This window comes from Protopterus annectens, chromosome 11.part0 (genome assembly GCF_019279795.1).
Source record: "Protopterus annectens isolate FY-2018-M chromosome 11.part0, PAN1.0, whole genome shotgun sequence".
In the NCBI taxonomy this organism is placed as follows: domain Eukaryota; kingdom Metazoa; phylum Chordata; order Ceratodontiformes; family Protopteridae; genus Protopterus; species Protopterus annectens.
Genome location: NC_056745.1, coordinates 233500006 through 233524362, shown reverse-complemented (window position 1 = coordinate 233524362; position 24357 = coordinate 233500006). Strand labels below are relative to the sequence as shown.

The 24357-nt window shown below is 39.3% G+C and overlaps 1 protein-coding gene across 1 annotated transcript in view; it reads left to right on the top strand.

The window, feature by feature from the left end:
• Positions 1-24357, top strand: part of PLEKHG7 (pleckstrin homology and RhoGEF domain containing G7) — a 1339509-nt gene that overhangs the window by 786959 nt on the left and 528193 nt on the right. Inside the window, exon 6 of the mRNA XM_044087653.1 lies at positions 11760-11849. Within this exon, the coding sequence (XP_043943588.1) occupies positions 11760-11849 (90 nt within the window). The remainder of the gene's footprint in view (positions 1-11759; positions 11850-24357) is intronic.

Here is a 24357-nt window from a genome sequence, read left to right as displayed (position 1 = left end):
GGTGAGCAGGATATATCTCTAGAATAAAGATGGAGAGGGAAATAGTTGAGGCATTGATGTTAGATGGAGTCAAGTAGAGAGTGAAGGCATTAGCCTCTAAAGGGAATGTCAATTATCTATTCCTGATCAATTTAGGGAGGTTGACAATTGCTGAGTTGAGGAAACTGTGGACCAACAATGACTGAGCTGCTGTGTGGTTTGCCATCCCTGGAGTAATGCTAGACCATCCCTCAAAACCAGAGATTTGGGATTCCAGAAGGGTAAGCTTCACTCTGTTAAAAATTTTAGTTATAACAGTATGAAAGGAAAGTAGAAACTGAGAACAGTGGTAGAAATATGTGACTGTGTTAAAGAAGCAGTGAGAAGGGAAATTAAGTTATAGATCAGAAAAAAAACTTGCAAGTAGATGAGAAGGGAAAGAAAGAAAGAACTAAGCTTGGCTGTAAATGAATAGGGAAAGTCTTGCAGAAAAATGAAATGTGGATGCAGCAGTAGAAAAAAAAGATGATGTCACAAAAATAAAAAAAATTTTTTATGGCAGACCAAGTTTGAGGAATGTAAAAGAAATCATCTGGAAATCAGTTTATTGGAAGGGATGAGAAGGAAGTCCTAAATGCTGCAACTCAGGCAGAGTGACTGAATGAGATATTGTCCTTTGTATTTACACAACAATAACAAGGTAAGACACTAGCTTAGGTAGTAAGACAAGAATGATAAGAACAAATGCACACTTGAAAGAGTAGCCAGGACAGAACTAGGAAATTAACTTTTATGTCTCTGGTAAGAACATACAGATTTTGATGAGCATTCAGCTAAGATGATGGAAAATAGCATTATTGCCTGGTGAACCACTGGCAGAGTGCTGTAGTTCCTTATCAGAAGCTGGAATGGTGCAACCAAAATAGAAATGATTAACATTGTTTTGTTTACATATATACTCTTGGAAGGGGCAGCTATTTGCATATTTCTGGCACTTAAACTAAAATTTAATCTCAAAATGTCAGAACTATAACAATAAAAAACGTACTCAAACTCCTGTGCCATTATCCTTGCACTGTCCAATATTCCATGCTTAGTATTTTCATTTGTAATGACTGCTGATGTCAACTATCCAGTTTTGATGACCCAAAAATAGATTGGAAGTTTCTTAACATGGCTTTTTACTTATATATTAACTCATATATTTATATCCTGTTTCAACTGCGGTGGTGGTGCTGTGGTAGCATTGTCGCCTCACAGTAAGACGTCCTGTTCGATTCTCAGCTAAAGCATCTTCTGTGTGGAGACATGCGTGAATGGGCATACCTTCGTTGAAGGCAGTGCATCAGAGCTGGCAACTCAGCACGTACAAGTCTACTGCCAATCATTAGCGGACCGGAGTTCCGCTGTGGTGACCCCTAACCAGAAAAAGTCGAAAGATACAACAACATGTCTATATCCTGTTTCAGCAAGTATCTTGAAAATATTTAGCTTTAAAGGCTAGTAAAATCCTAAATGTTAATTCTTTAGTCAGTGATCCTGTATCACTCAGTCCAGGTCTTGCATTCCAGCTTGATCCAGTTCCATTCCAGAGACTTCACTTAGGTGGGCAAGGGAGCAATGTATATGTTGCATGTCTTGAGTTCCATCCACACCTTTGGCAATCTCCATCACGGGAGGTCAGTAGGAAAGTTAAAAGACATGAAAGTGAGACCCTAATAGTGGTGTCTCAGACATTGGCCATCTGATTTAAAACAATGTATTTGTTAAAGTGGAAATGTCAAAATAAAATCAAAAAGTAACAGAGTGCCGCAGAGGCCAGTTGTAATAGCAGATGCACTTAGTATGCCTGTGCTAAGTATATGATTAGGCTTGTAGAGCAAGATAGACTTATATCCTAACAACAAGATGCATTAGTCACTTGTGGGTGCCCAGTCACTAGTGAGGCCCACAGTTGCTTGCATTACAGGTAGGTAGATGACAGCTGGTTTGTAAGGCAAGCATGCACATTGAGAAGGGGAAACTCAGAAAGCCTACAGATTTGGTATGGTAGAATTATCCAGGAGAGAGGTGGAAAATAATCGGAATCATGTTAGGCAGTGTGAAAAAGTAATGATGAGGTCAGTAAGACACTAGGTTGCACAGAGCAAGGACTGTATTCCAGGGAGATGGACGGCATCCATCCATTTTACAGGGCACTGATAAGGCTGCACCTGGAGTGCTTTGTATACTGGAGTTCAAAGGCTGCCATATTAAAGAAAGGAAATTACACTGGAAACAGACAATGCAGAATTATTAAAACGGTGAAGGGAATGGATGGAATGAGCCATGTGCACATGTTTAGAAGGTTGGGTATTCTTATAGCTTGATAGGTTCATAGGAGGTAACTAGGCTAATGGCCCTAGGGTCTTTACAATCTTTGACACCCATTAAAGACTGTATTGGTCTTCGGACTTCATAGAATAACAAGTTATAACAGTTCTTGGCCAAATAACATGAAAGCATCATTGAGTGTTCGGTTTGAATTTCTTCACCTCCATAAGCAACAAGTTTCGCATTACTGGCCACAGTGAGTTGTTCATTAGTTCTCACTTTAGCAAATGTGTCTGCTGGTATAACAATACTCTTTGAACCAGTGTCTGCTTTAAGCTCTGTGGATTTACCATTGATCCGGACTGTACAAAACACTTCGCTTTTTGCCAATAAATTCACTGCATCAACTCTTTCAGCAATTATTGATACACCATCTACATAGAAAGTTGACTGCTGCAGCTCTAATAGATCAGCTTGCTTTTTTGTGTGACCTTTCTTTACAACTGTGTGGGGTTTACTTGATTTGCAAAACTTTTGAAAATGATTCTATTTTTTACACTTGTGACATTGTTGACCAAATTCTAAGCATTTCTGTCTTTTAGACTCATGATTTGCACCACAATTGTGACAGTTAATAATAAAGCTGGACTTGGGTTTTGCTGATTCACGCTTGTACTGAACTGAGGAACATACTCCTTTAACTGAACTAGTCTAAGAACTTGCTGAATAGCTACATGGTTTCCCTAGTGAACCAATCAGAACCAGCAGTGGCTGTGGCTGCCATGTGCTTAGGCCTACTTCTGTTTGCCACTTGTTGCATGCTATCTACATTTGCTCTGGAGCCTGCTGAAGTCATGCTGTTGTCACATGCAGCATACTTGTGTGTTTTTCTGTCACTTCATGGATTTGACAAATCTCAATGACTTTGCTCAGCATTAAATCACTGTCATGAAGCAAAATCTTTCTTACAGCAGCACTATTAATACCACACACGAGCCTGTCCTTTATTAACTCATCTTTTAAGTCACCAGACTGACACATCTTGGTTTTGTTTCTCAGGTCAGTTATTTAAGCTGCAAAAGTTTCTCCTGATTTCTGATCTCTCGTGTAAAACAAATGCCTCTCTAATGTAATATTCATCTGGGGGTTACATATTTCTCTGAACTTGCGCTTCAGACACTCAGGGTCTTCCCTTGATTTAGCCTGTACAACAATATGATTTTCACCTTCTTCCTCATTTACTGCTGGTGCATATACAAATGAGCGCTCTTTTTCTATGGTTTCTGACCCAGTTAAGTTTAGCAAAATGAATGCTTTGGTGTGTGCATCTTTTTCTGGATAAGCTGCTTGTATAAAAATATTGTACTCTTGCTCAAATATTCTCCGATTCTCTGCAAATATTCTGATCAAATACAAGTGGTAAGGGCTTTTGAAATCCGTCTGCCATATTAACACATACCAGTGAAGGGCTTTGTAAATAAGCACAAACACATACACATGCACATATGCCAAAAGTTTATGCCAGTATTTGTAACTTTGCCCAATAACACAACAAGCCTGTGTTTAACTGAACTTTGCGAAATATGTCTCTCGGGCACTGTAATACTCTTGAAATTACTGTATTGCAAGAAATCACCTCTTATCAGTGTAAGAAACATATCAAATAATTGCACAATGCAAATGAACTGGGCAAGAGAAGCTCAGAGTCAATAACATTTCAAAGTAATTGCACATTGTGAATAAACTGTACATTTCCCCAAAATGGTGGTACCCTGCTAGGCAATCCTTTAAAGTGCAAGAAACACTCTGTAATGGCAGCACTTTGCGAATAGACACATCCAGCACAAGAAACTTTTTGAAATGGCTGTACTTTGACTGTACTTTATGAAATAGTTGAATTTTACTCACAAATAAACTCTTCAGAATATATACACAGTAATAAGCACACACTGTAAGCACTATAAGCACTTTTACACACTTTGAGATACTTAGAATAACTCTAGTTATGCCCTTGATACAATACGAAGTCATAGTTATGCCAAAACACAGCACTTTGCCAAAACACATGCAGTCGCCTTGCTTTATTTATGCTTAATGTGCTCTTTTTACCCTTATTATATTTGTTTTGCACATTTAATCTCTTCCCATGCCCATTGTACTTTTCTTATGCTCGTTTTATTCTAAACATGTCTGTTTTGCCTTAAATATGCTCGTTTTGCCTTTAAACATATTCGGTTTGCCTTAAACATACTTGTTTTGCTTTAAAGATACTTGTTTTGCTTTTCTGATAATTGTTTTGTCAAATATATTAATTTTAAACATTTCCCTTAGTTAATAAACCTTTTGCATCTCCTGCTTGTTTAATAACGCAGTGTGTGCCCTTGTAATACTCCGTTTTATCTTTTTTATAAAATAAGCAGTTTGTGTGAATTCTCATTACCTTTGATTCTTTTCTGTCTCTTTTTGCGCTTGTTTCTCTTAGTTTACCTTCACTGTCATCTCTGCACCTCATGGCTCCGAATATTATTCTCTGTGATCCCGATTCTGACACCATCTCACTGTCCTACTTTGGACACAATAGAAGAGTCTTCATGGGTTCTGTTCAGGCAGCTTTATTATATACAAGCACATCACAATAGAAGTTTACTGATTTTAATTTAGGCAACTTATATACAAACTGACTACTACAATCATACATGCTCACTTTCTGGCTGCACTGTCAAAATGGCACTGGGAATAGCATTTGCCTGGTGTTTATATGTGCACGTTCAGTCCTTGATATGCTTCTTAAAGACACAGCACATACACTCTGATCTACAGATGTGATGCCCTTACTTATGACATGTGCAATGCAGAAGGCTTTCCTTACCACTATGGACATGTGGTGATCAAAGTTTAAATTGCTATCAGCCTGAGTTCCCAAGTCTTGCACCACTGGGTCTGAGCTTAAAGGAGTGCTCTCTATATCATAATTAGCAGAGGGCTACTTCTTTACCAAAGAGAATAATGAGGCATTGTTTGCATTTAGTTTTAGTCCATGACTTTGGCATCAATCATTTGACAGCTTCAGTTCCTTCTGTAATATGTGTACATCATTGGGAGACTCAATGCTTGCACTCAGTTTTTAGTCATCTTGAGACTTGGTAAGCCACGGGCCATCTACTTTCACAGTAGAGGTCCCAGCACAGATCCTTATGGTACCCCACTGGTAACTGGTCTACTGGTGGATGTGGACTCCCTAACTTTGAGAGGGTGTGCTTGTCGGTGAGCCAGTTAGCTACTGATCTTGTGATGCATGGGTTAATTCCCAGCTGGGAGAGTTTCTTAATGATCTCTGAATGGTGGATTGTGTCAAAAGCCTTGGTTAAATCAAGATAATTGGTATGTAGTGCTTTGCCTTCATCCAGGGCTTTGGTGGCATTCTCAAAGAAGTCCATCATGTTCATAAGCAAGATTTACCTTTGACAAAACCAAACTGGATTGGGTCAAGAGTTTGAAGGTCACCTGTGTCCTTGTTGATAAGGTCCATGAGGATTCTTTTCATGGCTTTGTAAATAAGACTGGTAGGTTTATGGCTCAGTAGTTTCCTGAGTCAATTGATGGACCCTGTTTGTGCAAGGGGGTTACTGTTGCTGCTCTCCACTCTGCCAGAACAAAGCCAGCGCTCAGGCTATGGTTGAAGAGAGTGCCAAGTGGTTCTGCTAGGTCTTGTTTTAGATTGTTTAGTAAGCAACCTGGGATGTTATCTGGTCCTATAGAGGCCTGCTTTTGGCCTTGGAGAGTGCTTGTATGACCTGTTCTGTGGAGATACTCACTAGAGGACTGGTGTCAGGAATGCTTTGGGGTATGGCTAGTGGGGACAGGGGGGTGAAGTTATTGCCAAATATGTAAGCTAGCAGGTTGGCAATTTCCTCAGGTTCAGTGTGAGTGTTACCATCCACTATAAGTGTGGCATAGAGCTGGGCATTCCTTTATAGGTTTCAGATGTAGCTAAAGAATGCAGTATGGTTGTCGTTAGCTAGGGATGCTAATTTAGTCTCATAACTAGCCTTAGAAGACTTTACAACATATATGATTTGCTCATTCAAGCTGTGGCGGGTATTTTTCCTCTGTCGAGTAAGTTTCCTCTTGTTCTTATATATCAGTTTCTTTCTGTTGTTATATAACTTATTTATACTTACAGTCCACCAGGCTGGCTTGTTTTTTTCAGGAGCACCTGTTTTTAGTCCTGTCAGGTACAGCTGAATCGATGCATTTGTTTAAGTGGCTATAGAGGGAATGTGTGTATTCTTCTGCATAGGAAACATTGTTGGCTGTGTTAGTAGGGGCTTCGAAAGTTTTTTATGCCATCGCAAAGTAGGCTATAATTTGCTTTGGAGAAATTTTTCAGTTTTTTTTCTCCTGTGGGGGTGTCAGGTCTGATCTTTACTTTTAATGAGACTGATTTATGGTCTGACCTTACCAGGGAGGGTAACACATGGGGTAGTGCAGTGACCCCCCCCATATTGGTGGGCACTAGGTCTAGGACATTAACCTTTGTTGGGGTGTGGACCAACTGTTCCAGGGCATTTGAATTAAAAAAATCCAGGGACCTCAGAACAATCAAGTTTGTGCTTGTATACGTAGCCAAATTGATGGAAGGATAGTTGAAATCTCCTTTGACCAAGGTGTCTGGCTATCTGCTGAGTGACTCTAGCAAGTCCAGGTAGGCGGCATGCTTCTCCTAGTTCATGGTGGGGGACCTGTAGCTAGCAATGATGTGGTAGAGTATTTTGCCTATAGTTATTTGGACCTGGAGTAGCTCAAGAAAGTCATACTGTTTTACCAGTCTCAAGGTATATTTAGATTTAATGAAAATGGATAAACCTCCACCTTTGGTTCTTTCATGCTGCTTTTGAAGCCTGAACTTGTGAAAGTCAGTGTAGCCTTGTACAGCTGGGGTGTTCTCTATGACTTTGAACCAAGTGTGAGTGACTGCACAGACATCAGCATCCTTCAAGGAGAGGAGTGCTTCCAGGGACTGCCGTTTACTGTTTAGGCTCCTAACATTAAGCAGCATGACGTTGGGTTTGTCTCTAGTGGATTTCTTTATGCCAGAAGTTTTGTTGTTTTGACATTGCCTAAAAAAGGCATTATGGGGGAGGCAAGCATCTATGCCAGTATCTGAAAGCCTTGAGGAGGCAGGTGAAGGACAAATCTGGCAAAGCAGTATGGTCTGTTGACCATGTCTTTCTAGGCTGTCAGATACTAGATCCCCCTGGAGTGACAACAGGAGCTAAGCCAATTATTGAATTAAATCATTTTTTGTCTGTACTGTGGCATTATGTTAGGTGAAGGTAGAGTGTTGCTTAGGGCTAGGGACTTACCTTCCTGGGACACATAATCTGAGAGTTCAGTCATATCTGTATTCATATAATCCAGGGAAGTACATCTCAAGTCATTCCCTCCAACATGTAGTATGACAGAGTCATAACAGTAATTGTTGCTGAGTGACTTGATTGTGTGCATGATTTCATAGATCCTGGCACCTGACAGGCAGCTGAGTGTGACCTTCTCCTTGTCCAAGCTGGGACATGTATGTGTCGCACTTTTGAGTCGCCTATGGCTAGGACATTAGGTTTTGAGGTGTTTTGCTTTAGAGGCCTAATTTCTGAGACACTAGTATGTGCGTTTTTATGTGTATGGGTGGATTCTGTTCGTGTACTAGTATATGTAGGTTGTTTGCTCTTGGGAGGTCTTTAGTCTTTTGGTAGGCCCTTAGTGAGTACCTCCACGTATATTGCAAAACAGAAGAGAATGAAAAACTATGATTGAAATGTACTGCATTGTTAGCAGGCAAGCATGGTTCCAAATTGTAACAGGAAGAATGGTAAGAAGGGGCCACTGGTGATAGCTGGAAGAAGTTCAGTTTAAGTTAAATTTGAGAATATACAATACTCATGAAGAAAGTAGAAGGGCCACTCTGTGATTCAGTTGAGACAGTGGTACTGTGCAAACACTTTGTGGGATTCAGAGGTGCTTGAAGTGTGTGGCGTTTACTCATGTGTTTCTGTATAATGATGTGCATGTGTGTGTGTATTACTTATATAAATTAAAATAGAACTAGACCTTCATAAAGTCACGAATAAATTAGTAAAATCTATAAAAACAAAAACTCAGTTATAGAATAAAGGTGGAATAAATAAACAGACAAAAATACAGCCAGAAAACATTTTCCATTAAGCACTTTTATCAATGTTCGGCCTTCTTTAGACTGACATAAGCATGTGTATTACTCAAGAGAATAAAAATTTCACAAAAATAGAGGCATCAGAGTGTTTGAAACAATAGGAAGAGTTTATCCCAGGTATGCTACTTAGCAGGAATCATTCACCTTCAGGGAGATTAACCAATCAACACAGGCCATTAGGCCCAATGGGGAAACCTTAGATTTGAGTTTGTCTGTCACTAAAGAACCACTGATATTTAAACTTAGATGGTGCATTAACCATCCTTTATTACATCAAGACTGTCAAGTGGGGAAACCTTAGGATTGGGTTTGTCCAATCAGTAGAGAATCATTCATATCCAATCATAGAAAGTGAAGAAATAATCAAAACTACCCATTTCAGATCAAGCATTTGGTAGACAAGGATGGTGAAGAATGAAGTGTGAAACCATAATATCTGGTTAGGAGGGGCATATCACAGCCATACATATGTATACACACACATACACTCTCTCTGACACACACACACACACACACACACACACACACACACACACACACAAATGTGTGTGTGTGTAAATATATATATAGATATATAAAGGTAGATATAGATATATAGTTAGATATAGATATAGGCCTATAAATATAGATAGATGCACACATGCATACATGCATGCATATGGGCTTTGACCCCTTCCTCACCTCAGTAATGCATGCTAACCCTAACACGGCCCCTACCCCTACCCTAACCGTCCACCGTACCTTAAAAAAAACTTCCCATGACAGTGCCACTATCCAACACACATGTTGATATACAAATACACACCAACACACATACACACTGAAAACAAAACCAAACTCTGACCATAACTCTAAAATATAAACAGTCACATGCAAACACACTACACTATACACTTATCTAACCTTTACCCTAACGTTAACACCCAGAGACACACATACACAATTGAATCACCAACAAATCCACACTCACCTGTTTTAAAGAAACAACACTACAAGATATCAGACATTTGACTATTGGGATGTTCGACAATCTCAATCACCCCTATCATTTGTCAGCCAAGGCAACGTTTGACAAAACACATGGTAACCATATACATGTAATCATACAGTGAAAACACATAGAAGAGCAAAAATACACATTATCCAAATGTCTCCAATTGCAAAACAAAACTAGACAGTTTCATTGTGTGATCAGTGTCACAAATAACAGGAAATAAAAAAGAGCTCTAACTTGCCAAGGGTGTTATTCACATCAAACACAGAAAAGTATTTGTGGCCTTTTTTAAAATGTTTGGCTCTATAAGATACTGTAACCCATCAAATCACCTTTGAGCTACAGTTTCTGCAATATCACTCCACAAAGTTTTGGAATACTTAAATATGCACATTTTGCAGCCATTAGATTAATTTAAAACCAGTCTTAAATTATTATTTTGAGTCACAATCCCTTCTAACTGCCACATTTGAATATTTTTTGAGTTGTACCTCATGTCGTGTTCAAGGATTTTGACTTAGAATTGGCAATAAATATCTGAAATGTGAAATTATGGTATTACTCTTCATGAGCAGCTGACATTTGGGAACCATGTATTGCCATTGTTATGCTGCTGCCATCTGAAGAGCATTGTCAAGTTTAAGTACTTTGTAACTCTTGATGATCTGTTATTATCCATGCCTTAGTCTCTTCTCACTGTAACTACTACGGTGCCCTTTATGTAGGACTTCCCACTACATTTCAGCTTGTACAGAACTCTGAAACATCTCTACTTAGTGATATGCATTTTCATCACTATATTGCATATATGCTTCAGAGGCTTCAATGACTGTCTTTATTGTTTCTTTATCCCTACATGAGTTGGATCACTATCACCTAAAAACTTTATTGCTTCATACTGCCTATCACATGCTGTGCTGTGCTCTGTACCCCTGGGATGAGTAGAGTTCCAAAGGCATGGCTTGAAACATCCGGTGTTGAGTCTTTCGCTTATCAAGCTCCTGAACTCTGGTGCCAGCTACTACTGTGGCTTCAGGAATATTTGTTTCACTTTGGCCTGCATTAAGAGTTCTATGAAAGCTTTCCTTTTTGTCTGCTTTATAGTGGTCATCCAGATAATCAGCTTTTTTTTCTGTACAGTAGAATGGATTGTCTTATTTTATGTAATTTGAAAGTTTGTTTTTACTGTTTATTTTACTTTTGTAAATATACTTGGTGGTTAAGTACATTAAACAATAAAAAACAAAAATGTTATTCCTGAATGCTGACAGATTGTAGTTCATAAAAAAACAACAGTAATATGATTCTTCAAGTGGAAAGTTACCAGATAAAATGTTGCCAGCGATATATGCCCAAATTATCTTTTTGGTAGAAATTCACATGAATGTAGGGACATGTGTCTGACATTGTCTATGGTATTACTGAAGACATTAAGATGCAGTAGCTGTAAGGAAAGCAAATCATCTCTGAATTAAGACAACCTCTGACTTAGTTACTAATAGTGGTGGAGCTAGCCCTGTGTAAAATATTAAAATGATGGTGATCAAGAAAGAGACAGCCCCCACCCACATGACATCAGATTCATATGTGATGTATCTTTGTTTTGCCATGCTTTGGCCGCATGCATGAACTAGGAATGTTATACATTCTGCACATTTGTTTTCTCTTGGATGCAGTTCAGCTTTCCAACATTTAACCAACAGGTTTTGGCCAAAAGCACAAGAACAGATATAGTGTACATACAAACCAGTCCAGCCAAAAGCACAGGGCCATTAAAGTGGACATACTAATCATTCCTGAAAAGGATATGTGATCAAACCAAGGCATTAAAAAAATAATTCAAAGCAAATATAGAGCTCATCTAGTTACCTATCTGATTCTCCAAGCCAAATGAAGAACTAAGGCCTAGGTACTGAACATTATTGTATTACAGAACATGTGTGCATTTTTCCAGCACAGCACTAACAGCTTTAGCTAAGTAAAATGTTTACATTGTTACTAATTGGCTGTGTTTCTTCTTCGTGCAGGATAAGACAGGATAAGTCTTTCTAAATCTTATGCTTGGCTCCAGCCAGGCACTAGTTCACCCATTTGTATTGACAATGCATTTCATGCACATAATGCAGTATGTGAGACAGTGTCATATCTGCCATTCGATGAAAGTAGCTTTATCTTCTTTGTTTGTTTGCATGTTTGTTTTTTCCTGACTTTTCTAACTCTGCATTTTGTATCATTATTTTGCAGAATAAAGAAAAACAAAAGCAACTTATTGAACATTGTCTTTCTACTATCATAATTGAGGACTGGAGAAATTATGAGTTTCAATTGTACAAGGTATTGCATTTGCTTTTATATAATATGAGCTATTAAAACTTTGGAGTCACATTCCTTGCATGCTCTGATAGAACAAGCCCATTGATTTATTAATGCTTATTAGTATAAAGCTTCTTAAGAATGCATTATAAATAAAGACATTAAGATGCTACTGAAACTATGTGGTTTGCTGAGAATTCTTTCCCCAGTTTTGATGCAATCAAGCAGAATTTTAGAAACTATCTGAAACATACACTTGTATGAGGGTCTATATTAGAACACCGAACATTCAGAATTTTAAGTGTTCTAATATCAAACCCTACGAATCGAAAATTTAAAACATCGAACATTCAGAACAGCAAATTTTTTCCTAGGGAAAAAATTTGCTGTTTCAAAACACATACACACAACATACGCACACCAAACAAACAGCAATCCACACACATACACTTAAACTCTTACACCTAACCCTACACTAAACTATACATACACCACTAACTATCCACTTACCTTAACCCAAACCCTAACCCTAACGTCCGTCACTATTGCACAGTCACCTCACCCGTGCCCTAACCCTAACTCACCTACCCCTCCCTAACCCCCATGTCCACACAATCGCACACTTACCTGACCCGCGCCCTAACCCTAACTCACCTAACCCTCCCTAACCCTCACGTCCACACAATCACACACTTTCCTGAACCAAACCCGTAACTTTCCACCACAGCGCTGAAACTACCGAAGCAACAGAAATGGACAACCAAATTCTTTCCCTAGGAAAAAATTTGGTTTTCTGTTTCTTCGATATTTTCAGCGTTTGCAGAAAATGGGTCGATTTTAGAACACTCAAAATTTTGAACATTCGGTGTTGTAATATAGACCCCTTGTATGATTATACATGGCTATGTTCTAAGTCATATGGCTCAGATTTGTGATGATCATGTGTTTAAGAATGTCCAAGGATACATCTACTCTTTCAAGATTTCTAGCATTAATTTTAGATATATAGGGTTCATCCTCTAGCATTTAATTTGCAGTGCTGTTTCTTGAAAAATGTTGTTACCTATCTGCTTATAGGCAAGCATAGGCTGCAAATCAGCATTCATAATGTTAAATATTTCACAAAGTATGATAGATACAATATGAAACACTTTATTGTAAGTGCTTACATTATTGGAATTGATAGTTTCATTAAACTTATGTTCTTAGACTTCTAGTTTTTTTAATGTAAATGTCTAACATTTCCTGCTTTTTGGAAATATAATCATTTGACTTGAAATTGGAACCATAACAGTCACAAATTTGATCTTCTAAATGTCATCTTTTTAATTGTGAATGACTGAGTAGATACCAGATCTCTGATTGTAGCATCTTAGAAAACTTACTCCAAGATATAGCAGTTTTGGATTATTATAAACAATGCCTGGGTGGCCACAGTGGTGCAGCAGTTAGCGTTGCTGCCTCACAGCAAGAGGTTCTCCGGTTTGATTCTGGGCTTGGGTGCCTTCTGTGTGGAGTCTTCATGTCCTCCCTGTGGTCGCGTGGGTTTCCTCCGGATGCTCCGGTTTCCTCCCACATCCCAAAGACATGCAGTAGGTGGATTGGACACTCTAAATTGGCCCTAGGTGTGAGTGTGTACATGTGTGTGCCTTCTGCGGAAGGTTGGGTGCTGGGCTGGCAACTTGACACTGTAAATCTCCACTGCCAATCATGAGAGGACAGATGATCCGCTGTGGTGACCCCTAACCGGGAAAAGCCGAAAGAAGAAGAAGAAGATAAACAATGCTTACTTCTTATGATGTTCTTGGGTATATGAGGAGAAATTGATCATCATAGAAACAGTATCTAACAATATTGTTTTATTATCTGCTTCACTTGTAGTTGTATTGTCCAGTTCAAGTTTACAACACATACATTTCAGATATAGTGTACAGATATTGTAAGCATTAAGCAGTCTCAAATAAAAATGCAACAACAAGCATTAGCATAACACAATAAACAGATATAATGCACTGTGTGCAAAAATGGTCCACAAATGTCTTGTGCACACAGTGAATACTGCAAAAAAGTCAATAACCATTAGTGAAGGCAAAGTAAAAATGCAGGTAATGACAGAAAGTAGTGAATCTTATTGGTAAAGAACAAAAAACTGATACTTTGTGAATATGATGTCAGTCTTTATTTGTACATATACATGTGTGCATCCATACACCTTACACTATAACTGCACTTATGTATCTTGTAATATACACAAGTACACTTTAATAAATAAAAAGCATTTCAGTTGATTTATTTGAAACTGCATACTACAAATGCAAATACTGCATAAACTCACTATATCAAACTGTTTATTATCAGTCTACCATATCTTCAATATCTATATACAGGAGTTGAATCTGTAATATCCCTTTTAGCAGTCTGCAGATGTGGTGCAACTCTATCTGAATCAGTCAATTCAAAGTTTTCAAGGTGAGCTGAATTATCACTCATTCAAGCCTTTTCACTTTGAGAAGGTGGAGATTAGTTCTCTAGTTTTAATATCATAGATAATTCCATTGAGTCTTGACAACAGATAACAGGATGTCTGCTAAAACTATTTGTTTAAGTGTTTTTTGATACCTTAACTAAAATGTTCCATATAACCAGTTACAATTTTTGGAACATTACCTAAGTCATCTTTACCTTTTTTGGGGGTAACTTAGGAAGGATTGTTGGTGATTTGTCACAATAAAACCTCTATTATCTGATGTTAATTTTCATTCTTTCCCCAACTATTGGGTTTGGATCCAAACAGTCAGATCCAACATGGCTGTTGCTAAAACTGTCTGTAACTAAATCTCTCAAGCTTCTCCCTTACCCACAATGCACCACCCCAAATACCTCAGATCTGATTTGACACGTCTAGCTAACAGACATGGTTTACCATCTCTCTTGAGCTGTATGACTTAGATAAGTAAAAATATTTTGTATTTCTCTGTTTTTTCCTCTAAATTGTTAATTAGTATTCTCTCAACTTCAATCCCTCCTTTTATATTGCTATATTTCTAATTTCCATTCATACTTGGTACTTCTCAGATACTATTGTTAGTGTCTCTCCTCGCTTACACCTCTGCCATAGCCCTTTCCTTACTGTTGTTGGTATTCCCTTACCCTCTCTTCTTGCTAGTTAAAAAAATCTTTGTCTGTCATATGTATTTTTCTTCATATAATACCTTCTGACATTGTTGCTATTGTTTTGTCATTATTGTTCTCCATCATTCATTATGGCTGACAAACCTGCAGGTTTTAAAAATGTACTAAGTGTTGCCATCTAGTTCTTTGGACTTTAGGCTTCATGGCCACGACAATAACTACACTAGCCAGGTTTTACATGAGGATCCTACAGTGGATACTAGCTGCTCAATTGTTAATCCTTTATTAATCAATGTTGTACCAGATAAGAATTACCCAGATGTGCAAAAGAGATCTGAGTCGGTAGATTCAATCTGGCCAAATACTTCAAGGCTATCCTTTCATTCCCCAACAGCCCAAGGCCATAGTGACCACAGATACTTCCCTGATTGGGAGTGGGGCGCATTATCTGAAAAAGGCAGTCCAGTGCACTTGGTCCCCCAAGGAGGCCAATTTGCACATAAATTTCCTGGAGATCAGAGCAGTACTGTTAGCACTGCAGGCATTTCAAGAAGGTCTTCCCTCTGGGATGATTGAGATTCAAACAGACAACATTTAAGTTGCATGGTACATCAACAAACAAGGGGGAACCAAATCCTACCCATTGTGTCGAGAAGCTCTGAGGGTCTGACAGTGGGTGATCTCTTCCATCCAGTTTCTATTAACAATGCACATTCAGGGGAAATCCAACATGATAGCAGACAAACTGAGCAGGTACATTCTTCTTCATCACAAAAGATCCCCCAACAAAATGGTGGCAGACAGGATTTTCCAACAATGGGGCCAGCCTTGCAGCTGTGACCTCTTTGCTTCTCCCTTAAACAAGTGCAGCAACTACTTTGCCCTAATTCCTCCACAGGGGAAGTCACCAAGGGATGCTCTAAACCACAATTGGCTGCCTGGTCTTCTCTATGCTTATCCACCAATTCCATTCATTCAAAACTTTATGCAGAAAGCTGCCAGGTCAAAGAGCACAGTAATCCTCATTGCACCCTATTGGCCTTGACATATTTGGTTTCCCTTCCTGTGGCATCACTTGGTTCAATCACTGTGGAACCTAGATCCAACTCTTGATGTCCTGTCTCACTCAACAGATATGAAGCATCAAAATATAACAAACCTCAAGCTGACTGCTTGGCTTCTCCAATTTCATTGATAGCGAGATAATCCATGCTCTCTTCACCTGTTTGCCATATCATTTTATCTTCCTGTAAACCCTCAACAATAAAAATATAGTCCAGTAAATGGAAAAGGTTTGTTATTTGGGCACTACGGCACAACTTTGACCCTTTTCCAGCCCCTATCAATTACATTTTAGACTTTCTGGCACACTTATTTCGAAATAGTGCTAGTTCTTTAACCAATAAAGTGCAACTGGCAGCAATTTCCAATTACCACATTGGAATTAATGGCTCTTCCATAGCTTCTCACATGTTGAGCAAGGCCTTCTTAAAAGGTACTATTTTTCTAAAGCCTCCTTTTAAAGATCTACCCCTTCATGGGATTTAAATCTGATGCTGCACTCTCTCACACAATCCTGTTTTGAACCAGCAGCTATATGTGACCTTAAATATCTTACGTGGAAGATAAGTTTCTTGGTTGCCATTGCTTCTGCAAGAAGAATTTCTGAGATCCAAGTGTTATCCTCTAAACTTCCATACTTAATTTTCCACAAAGATAGAGTGACCGTACGTACTAATATGTCCTTTCTACCTAATGTGGTGTCAGAATCTAGTATTAATCAAGCCATTAGCTTACCTGTGTTCTTTCCTAAGTTTACCAACAAAGGAGAATGTATCTTGCATGTACTGGATGTTCATAGACAGTTACGCTTTTGTTGTCTAGTACCGAGAAAATCAGAAAAGCTGACCAATTGTTCATCTCATTTTCTGAACCATCTTTGGGAAAACCAGTTTCTAAGATTACATTATCAAAGTGGTTGACAAATTGCATTTCCTTCATTTATACTAAACTTCCACATTCCTTGAAAGCACACTCCACTAGATCCATGGCGACTTCCACAGTTTTTCATTCAACAATGTTCATGGATGAAGTATGTGCAGCAGCAGCAATTTGGGCTACTCCCCATACCTTTGTCAGAGGTAGGGCATCATTTGGTTCTGTGGTGTTCAGGAATACCCCTCCTTGAGTCCACCCTGGAAACAACTGTCCCAATAGTTGAGGATAGAATGAAAATTGACAACATCAGATAAAGAAGTTATGTACTCACCAAAATGTTCCATCTGTGTTTTCCATTTTCATTCTTCCTCAACTCCCCTCCCACCAACCCCCATCCTAAGACTTCTGGAGGAATGAGTGTTTACAGGATCCCTGTATACTTGTTTTTTTATATATGACCTCTCGATATGGCTTCTCCACTAATCTTTTTCATCCTTTGCTCCCTACTGAGCAGGAAACAAGATCTGCGGTATTTGGGGTATGTGCATTATAGGTAAGTGAAAAGCTCGAGATATTTGGTTACCGCAAGCTTTTGCAACAGCCAAATCAGATCCAATGGTTCAGATCCAAATCCAATAGTTGAGGAAGAATGAAAATAGACAACACATATGGACCGTTATGGCGAGTACATAACTTCTTTTTCTTTTTTCTTACTTTTCCTGCAGCAGTTTGCTTAGGGTCAGGTACTAGCAATGAGAATGCTGTAAGTGGTTTAGACTTTGGGCATTAATCCAGCAATAGCTGTGCTAGTGAAATACCCACAAACTGCAAGGGTTGTTTTTGAAGTCTTAACCTGAAAAATAAAACCTTGTGTTTCTGAAGAGACACAATTCCTGATGAAATTGGACCACTCTATTGCTCATTGTTTTACAGGCAGGACTCTGGGTAATCTCCTTGAATTTCCTCTAAATCACAAGACAATGAAATTTAAGACTCATAAGCTGAGAATCATTGTCTGATACCACATAGTCAGCAATTCCATATAGATTTTAACACTGTAGTAACGTGTTCACTTGTAGTTTCATGTAATCATACTTCTGTAAATTTTGAGTAAGAATTCACACATAAAAGATAATGTGTGTCTTTGTAATGAAACCATGAAAGGTGCACTGAACGTGACCCAATACTTTACTTTACATGTCCTACTCTTCGTGGCACTCGGAGACTGACGGCAATGTTCCTGCCAACTAGCGGATCAAATTTTGGATGGGTATTCGAGACGACGGGACATTAGCCTCATTCACTACTGGTTTTAGCACTTAATTTGTCTGCATCAAAGTCGCTTTCCTGTGTAAGAATAAGTGGTTTGATTGTATATAAAAGGGATGTCTTTCACTCTAACCCACATCTGATGAAGTGTGATGAAACGAAAACGGATTTTCAAACAGCGTTAATGGAGATGGAGTGTTTTTAGTGTGAATTTTTCTTTAATAAAACATTACATATACTGGTTGCCTTCGTCTGTGGCTTTATTGGGTCACTTTCAGTGCACCTTTCGTGGTTTTATTGGATTCGTTTTGTGTACTTTTGCCTGCTCTTCAATTTTATTTGTCTTTGTAATGAAATAAACCAGGACATACCATTATGAAAGGAAGATGTAGAAGGTCATGTGATATCTTGTCCATCTTGGTTTTGATTTCTGAACATATTATACACTTCATATGTTGTGTGTGTGTGTGTGTGTGTGTGTGTGTGTGTGTGTGTGTGTGTGTGTGTGTGTGATTGTGCACATATGCCTGCGTATGGAAATGTTGCTTTTTCATATAAAATGCTATTTTCATTATGAAAAATGCTACTCTTATGAAAATGCTTCTTTGCTGTGAAAGAATTATTGAATGTGCTGTAATATTGTCAATTTACTGTTTGAGATGGTGCTTATATGCCAGAGAATATGCTTGCAGAATGTACACACAAGACATTGTGGTACAGCACACAGCAGTAAAGACTAGTTTGGGGCATCTGCTGAAATGCAGGTACAGAGCAAGAGCTTAGAATAACATGCAGAAACATTTGCCTTGTAATGAAGAAAGAGCATTATGGCCAAAGGTAGGGACACTCTGTGGTTACCAGTCAGAAAGCTGACTGGGAGAGATAGTGAAGAGGGAGTTATAAGTTCAAGAATGGAGAATCTTGATGATTGCCAGTCAGGAAAACAATTGGAAGAGACATTTGCCTCTCTTTGAGAGGGAAAGTTGTGGCAAATGGTAATAACTCTTTTGTTCTATTATTATTATTGTGCATTACATTTGTTAACCAGGTAAGTAAATTGGTCCAGGGACCATTTTCAGCCCTGAGCCAGGGCATTTGTCAAAAGCACAGTAAATGACAATATGTGATAAGTGAATATAAAACAGTTGATAATACAATAGATAAATCCTCAAATACTACACCATAGGGGGAAATCAGCAACAATTACTAAGAAAGATGATATTATGAATAAGAGTTTATTGTAGCAGTAGTAGAACACAAAAAAGAATAAACAATAGCCAGAGAGTATTATTAAAAGTATATAAAGGGAGGAGAGAGAAAAAAACAGTAAGTGACAATGGTGAGGAAGTATATTTTATTAGTATGATGCACTTTGTTAATAACTTACTAGTTCTATTTTTTTTTAATTTATATGTACTAATTTTGAATAATTTAATATTTTAGCAACTCACTTCATATCTGTGAAATAGTGTATGTTATTGTGATTCAACTAATAAAATATTGTCAAGTTGTTTCAGGTTAAAGGTAATTATTAACCTGTGCCTCTGAAGCAATCCTGTTTTGCTTCCTTTGTTAAAGGGACCTTTAAATTTTTCTTGAAAATTCCTAGATTATTTAGTGTCTTTAGTTCACTTGGAATCTAATTCCATAAGGCAGGTACAATTTTATAGAATGCTGTTTCAGTACACTCCAATACAAAGATTGGATTGATTCAGAATATCATAGTTTGCATGATTTACCATAAGGTTACTCTTTAAATGAGGAAGTCATCATCATTCGCCAATTTTAAGGTTATATATTAAATAGAAGGGTACTTACTGCAGTAGTGTATAGCCAGTTTAATTTAGTACTTGTTTTACAGTCATATTCAGTGTCTTCAGAAAGGTGGATAAACTCAGAATTTTATTTTCAGCAGTTTGTAAGTATACTGGTATTAAATGTATAAATAAGAGATATGATGGGCAATCTGTAGCATAGTTTGGATAAAAGAGCATTAATAATATGGCAACACACAGCCTTACTGACATTTGGATAGTAGTCCGCCGCTACCCTCTAATGGCAGTCTACTAAAGCTTAGAGTCTCTCCCACTGCCTGTGTGTGGGTATGATAGACCAATCACCTGGCAGTACAGTGACTGCCTTACAAACCCACAGACGGGATCCCTTCATTTTTCTAGTGCCACTGTAAGACAACAATCTTTTTGAAAACTGCTGCTTACACTGGATCTCTTTAGCTGCTGAGCTCAGATATTTCATCCTTATGCCATTTTTCACAGTGCTTGAATAATGTATTGTGCTGCTTTGACTATTTTGCTGATTGGGAAATTGTATTTGGCTGGGGTTAACTTTACCTGCAGTATAAGGCTTACTGTTTATTGTAAACTTCATTTGAAAGTTTTAACAGGAAAACTTGTAGATTGTGCATTTTTGGGGAGATTACAATTATCTGAGATGATTAAGTTTACAGAATTTTAAATTAATTTTTCACTTAAATTGCAATTTCCTTGCCATTTTGTTTGTTCAACATTTCTGATGGGAATTTTTCACAGGTTTATGCTTTATTTCTTGTCTTAGGCTGTTTTATTCTGCTTCTAATTATTTGGGACCAAAACTAACTTTTTTAATTAAAAGTGGGGGACTTTTGTGACATGTATTTTGTGCTTTGAAGTGTGATACTGAAGCTACTGTCTTTTTAATTCTGTGCAATATCAAGAAGGGTATCCCCGCAGAAATAGACTTTAGATTGCTATTTAGAAGAAGAATAGTGGGAGTTGTCCATTTTTTACTGGTCTGACCATGAAGTCATTCTTGCTTATTGCTCTGGCTAGTTTTTTTGCCCCCAACTTGATTGACTCAGATATGGTGCCCCCTCCTCCACCATCTACCCTTGTGCACCTAAAAAACATAAAAGTAAATCAAGAAATGTGTCTCAGCCTATGTTTTGTGACTCTACCGTAACCTAGGTCAGGCTATTGGACTACTCACCCTCTATTACCTTCAGGTCCCCTGGTGTGGTGTTAGTACCACAACTGTAACGACAACACAGCGTGTATCTGTGCAGCCAATAATAAAACTTTTTTTTGTATATAAAACAGGGCAAAATATTAAATATCTATTGGAGCACCCTACTTCGACTTCGAACACCATGGGGAAGGGAACTACAAAATGTGGAGCATGCCATTTTTGTAAATTTATTTTGGAAGAACAAAGTGTGATCATAGGTAACCCACCTCAACAGGTTAAATTAACGAGGTGGGGGGGATTGTACCAGTAGAGAACTGGTTTATGTGGCCATCTGTCAGGGTTGTACTGATTTTTATTTAGGGAAAACAAAGAGCATACATGCTCTATTAAGAATAAGAATTAGAATAATGCTTTTTATAAGTATACTTTAATGTGTCCACATTACACAAAATTCCTATTTGGGATAGTGGAGCTGGTCAAAACAGATCATAGGGGTGGCTGTTGGGAGAATAAAATAGAGAGATGTGAATTACAGTGCCAATTAAGATTGGACGCCACATTGCTCCTTGGTATTAATAACAATATTTCAGTGGTCCCTATTTTGAGATAGAGGGCTTTGGATTTATAGGCACACATTTTGCTATGATTTCTAACAATTAAGATTAATTATACTTATATTACTATTATTAGGTACCTCATTGAGATAATTTCTGTATATCTATAGGCAAACAACAAGAAAGTGTTCATTCATTGCATTATAGTTATTTTTGTAGCAAGAGTTTTAAATATATTTCTTTGGACTTGGAATTTTTATTTAAACAAGATTTTTTTACATTTTAATCAATTTTAACAATAGATGTTAAGTTGTCAATCTCGCCTTCATTCTTGCTTGATGGATCGGCTCCGACTCAGCACTTTGCTAAGCTCGAGAGTCACTTTTACCAGCTTGAGGCAGCCCCATATCCCATGATGCAAGGCGGTAAGTACCCAGATCTCGTTTGCCGCTTCGCTGATGAGGTCCTCCTTTTACCAGCTCCTGGTAAGTGTTTAAATTTAAACTGCTATTAGCCCCTTTTCAGATAAAAAGTATTTTTTCTTAGAAATCTTTCATTTTTAGTTAATTGTAAGCCCCTTTTTGACTAAATTTATTCTTCCTCCTTAATTTTTTTAGTCAGGCCTTCTTTCCCTCCCATCCCCCCCCTGTCAGGGTGTGTGTGTGTGTGTGAGGTTTTTACTGGTTATACTTTAATTTTAATTGTTTGATTGGGACTGTGTGTGTACTGTTTTCTGTATCCACTATGTCCAAAGAGCAGAGGGTCTCAGGCTTTAAGAAGTGTGACTCGTGCTGTCAGAAGATGTCTCTGACAGACGGTCACACTTCTTGTTTATACAGCCTGGGACCTCTCCACCTGCAGGACTCCTGTGCAATATGTCACTCTTTTAGCCAGAGAGTCCTGCAGGAAAGGAGAAACAAGCTCATTTTAAGGGGACTCCTTAAACCGGAGGGCTCCCCGGCCAAATCGGCTCCGGGAAAGCCTTCCAAGACTAAGGCCCAGGCTTCTGTACCAAAGCATTCGGCCTTGGCTCCGACTTTGTCGGAGTCGAGATCGGCTCCGGCTGGAGCCGATCCGACTTTGGCTAAATCTTCGGCACCGATGGCTATCGGTGCCGATACTTCTATGGTCACTTTGGTGTCAGTTCCGAGTACTGGCTCCGACCACCATGTGGCCCAGGCTTCGGTGTCGGCGCCGACCGGCTCTGACACCACTATTTCGATGCCTGCATCGGCTCCGGCTGGAGCCGATGCATCTAGATCTTTTCTCGGAGCCGAAAAGTTATCGGCTCTGACTGGATCAGTGGGTTTGTCGGCTCCGATGGTTCCTTCGAGGAAGAGGTCCAGGTCCCCCTCTTTGGAACCGATTCTGTCGGCTCCGGCCTCACCTCTTCTTTCGGAACGGAGCCATTGGAGCCGATCATCTAGGTCGTCCAGGTTATCTGACCATGATTTAGAGAGGGTGGTAAGCAGATTATTAAAATCACAGGCACTGGCCCAGATGCTTCATAGTCCATTTCAACAGACGACTATTAGTCCACACCCCCTTCAAGTTCCTCCTTCGACTCTACAACAGAGTTTGGAGCTGGAGTCTACGGGAATAGTTACGGCTATGGCTGAGGGGCAGATACCCCCTCCTTCTGCACCTTCAGCATCTACTCTTATCTCCTCCTCGAGACCTTCCTTGGAGGGATTCGGTGGTCGGGCTTCCCTGGTCTCCTCCGAGGGGGTGAGTGGCATCGGACCCTTGTCCGACCCTTCTCTTCCCCTTGGAGCTTCGGCCTTGGTGAGCTCGGCTCCGACATCTGCCTCGGAGCCTTCCCTTTCGGTGGGCCCAGGAGTCCCAGTTTCTTCGGAATGGGTTCTCTCGGATCTCCCTGGGAGGGGGCCTTCGAGGTGATGAAGAGTGTGCTGGCCACTGGGCTCAGTCAGCAGTCTATTCCCTTAGCTCCTCCCTCTACAGTGCCTGTCGATATCTCTTCCATCTCTCTTGCTCCTGGACCTAGAGATCCACCGCCTCAGGTTTCCCCACTGGGAAGAACCCCCTCTTCCGAGGATTCTCCTGACCAGTCAGGAGATCCTCCGCATAAGAGGACTTGTAAGAGGAAACACCTGGACTCCCCTGAGTCTACCACTTCAGATACCGACTTAGATGAGTCGGAGGGATCCCAAGATCCCCTCTGAGGATGTCTCCTTTTCAGACATCCTAGAACTCCTAAAACAGAGGGGAAACTGGCCCTCCATAAATCCCTCCGAGGATGAGTCGGTATACCTAGAGGCGTTTGGATCTCGACCCTCCACCTCCTGGCTGTCTCCACCTTTCGACCCCCTTATGGAGGTTATTGCTCAAAAGGCTTGGGCTGCTCCTGATTCTGTAGAGCCAGTTCCTAGGAGGCCGTCTAAATTTATTACAGCCCCTTCTGAAAAGCAATTCCTTACTAAAGGTGTCCCTGTTGATGCCATGGTGGTGGTGGCCGCCACTAAGAAGGAACTTGCAGATCCTTCTGTACCAGTCCATCCTCCTAATAAGGATTCTAGGACCATGGATAGGTATGGTAAGCGGATGTTCTCCTCAGCGACCTTTGCCATGCGTTCGCTGAACTATTTATGTCACTTCACCAGACTCTAAAGGGACATCCTTAAAGAACTAGGTGAAGTAGTGCAGGATCCTAC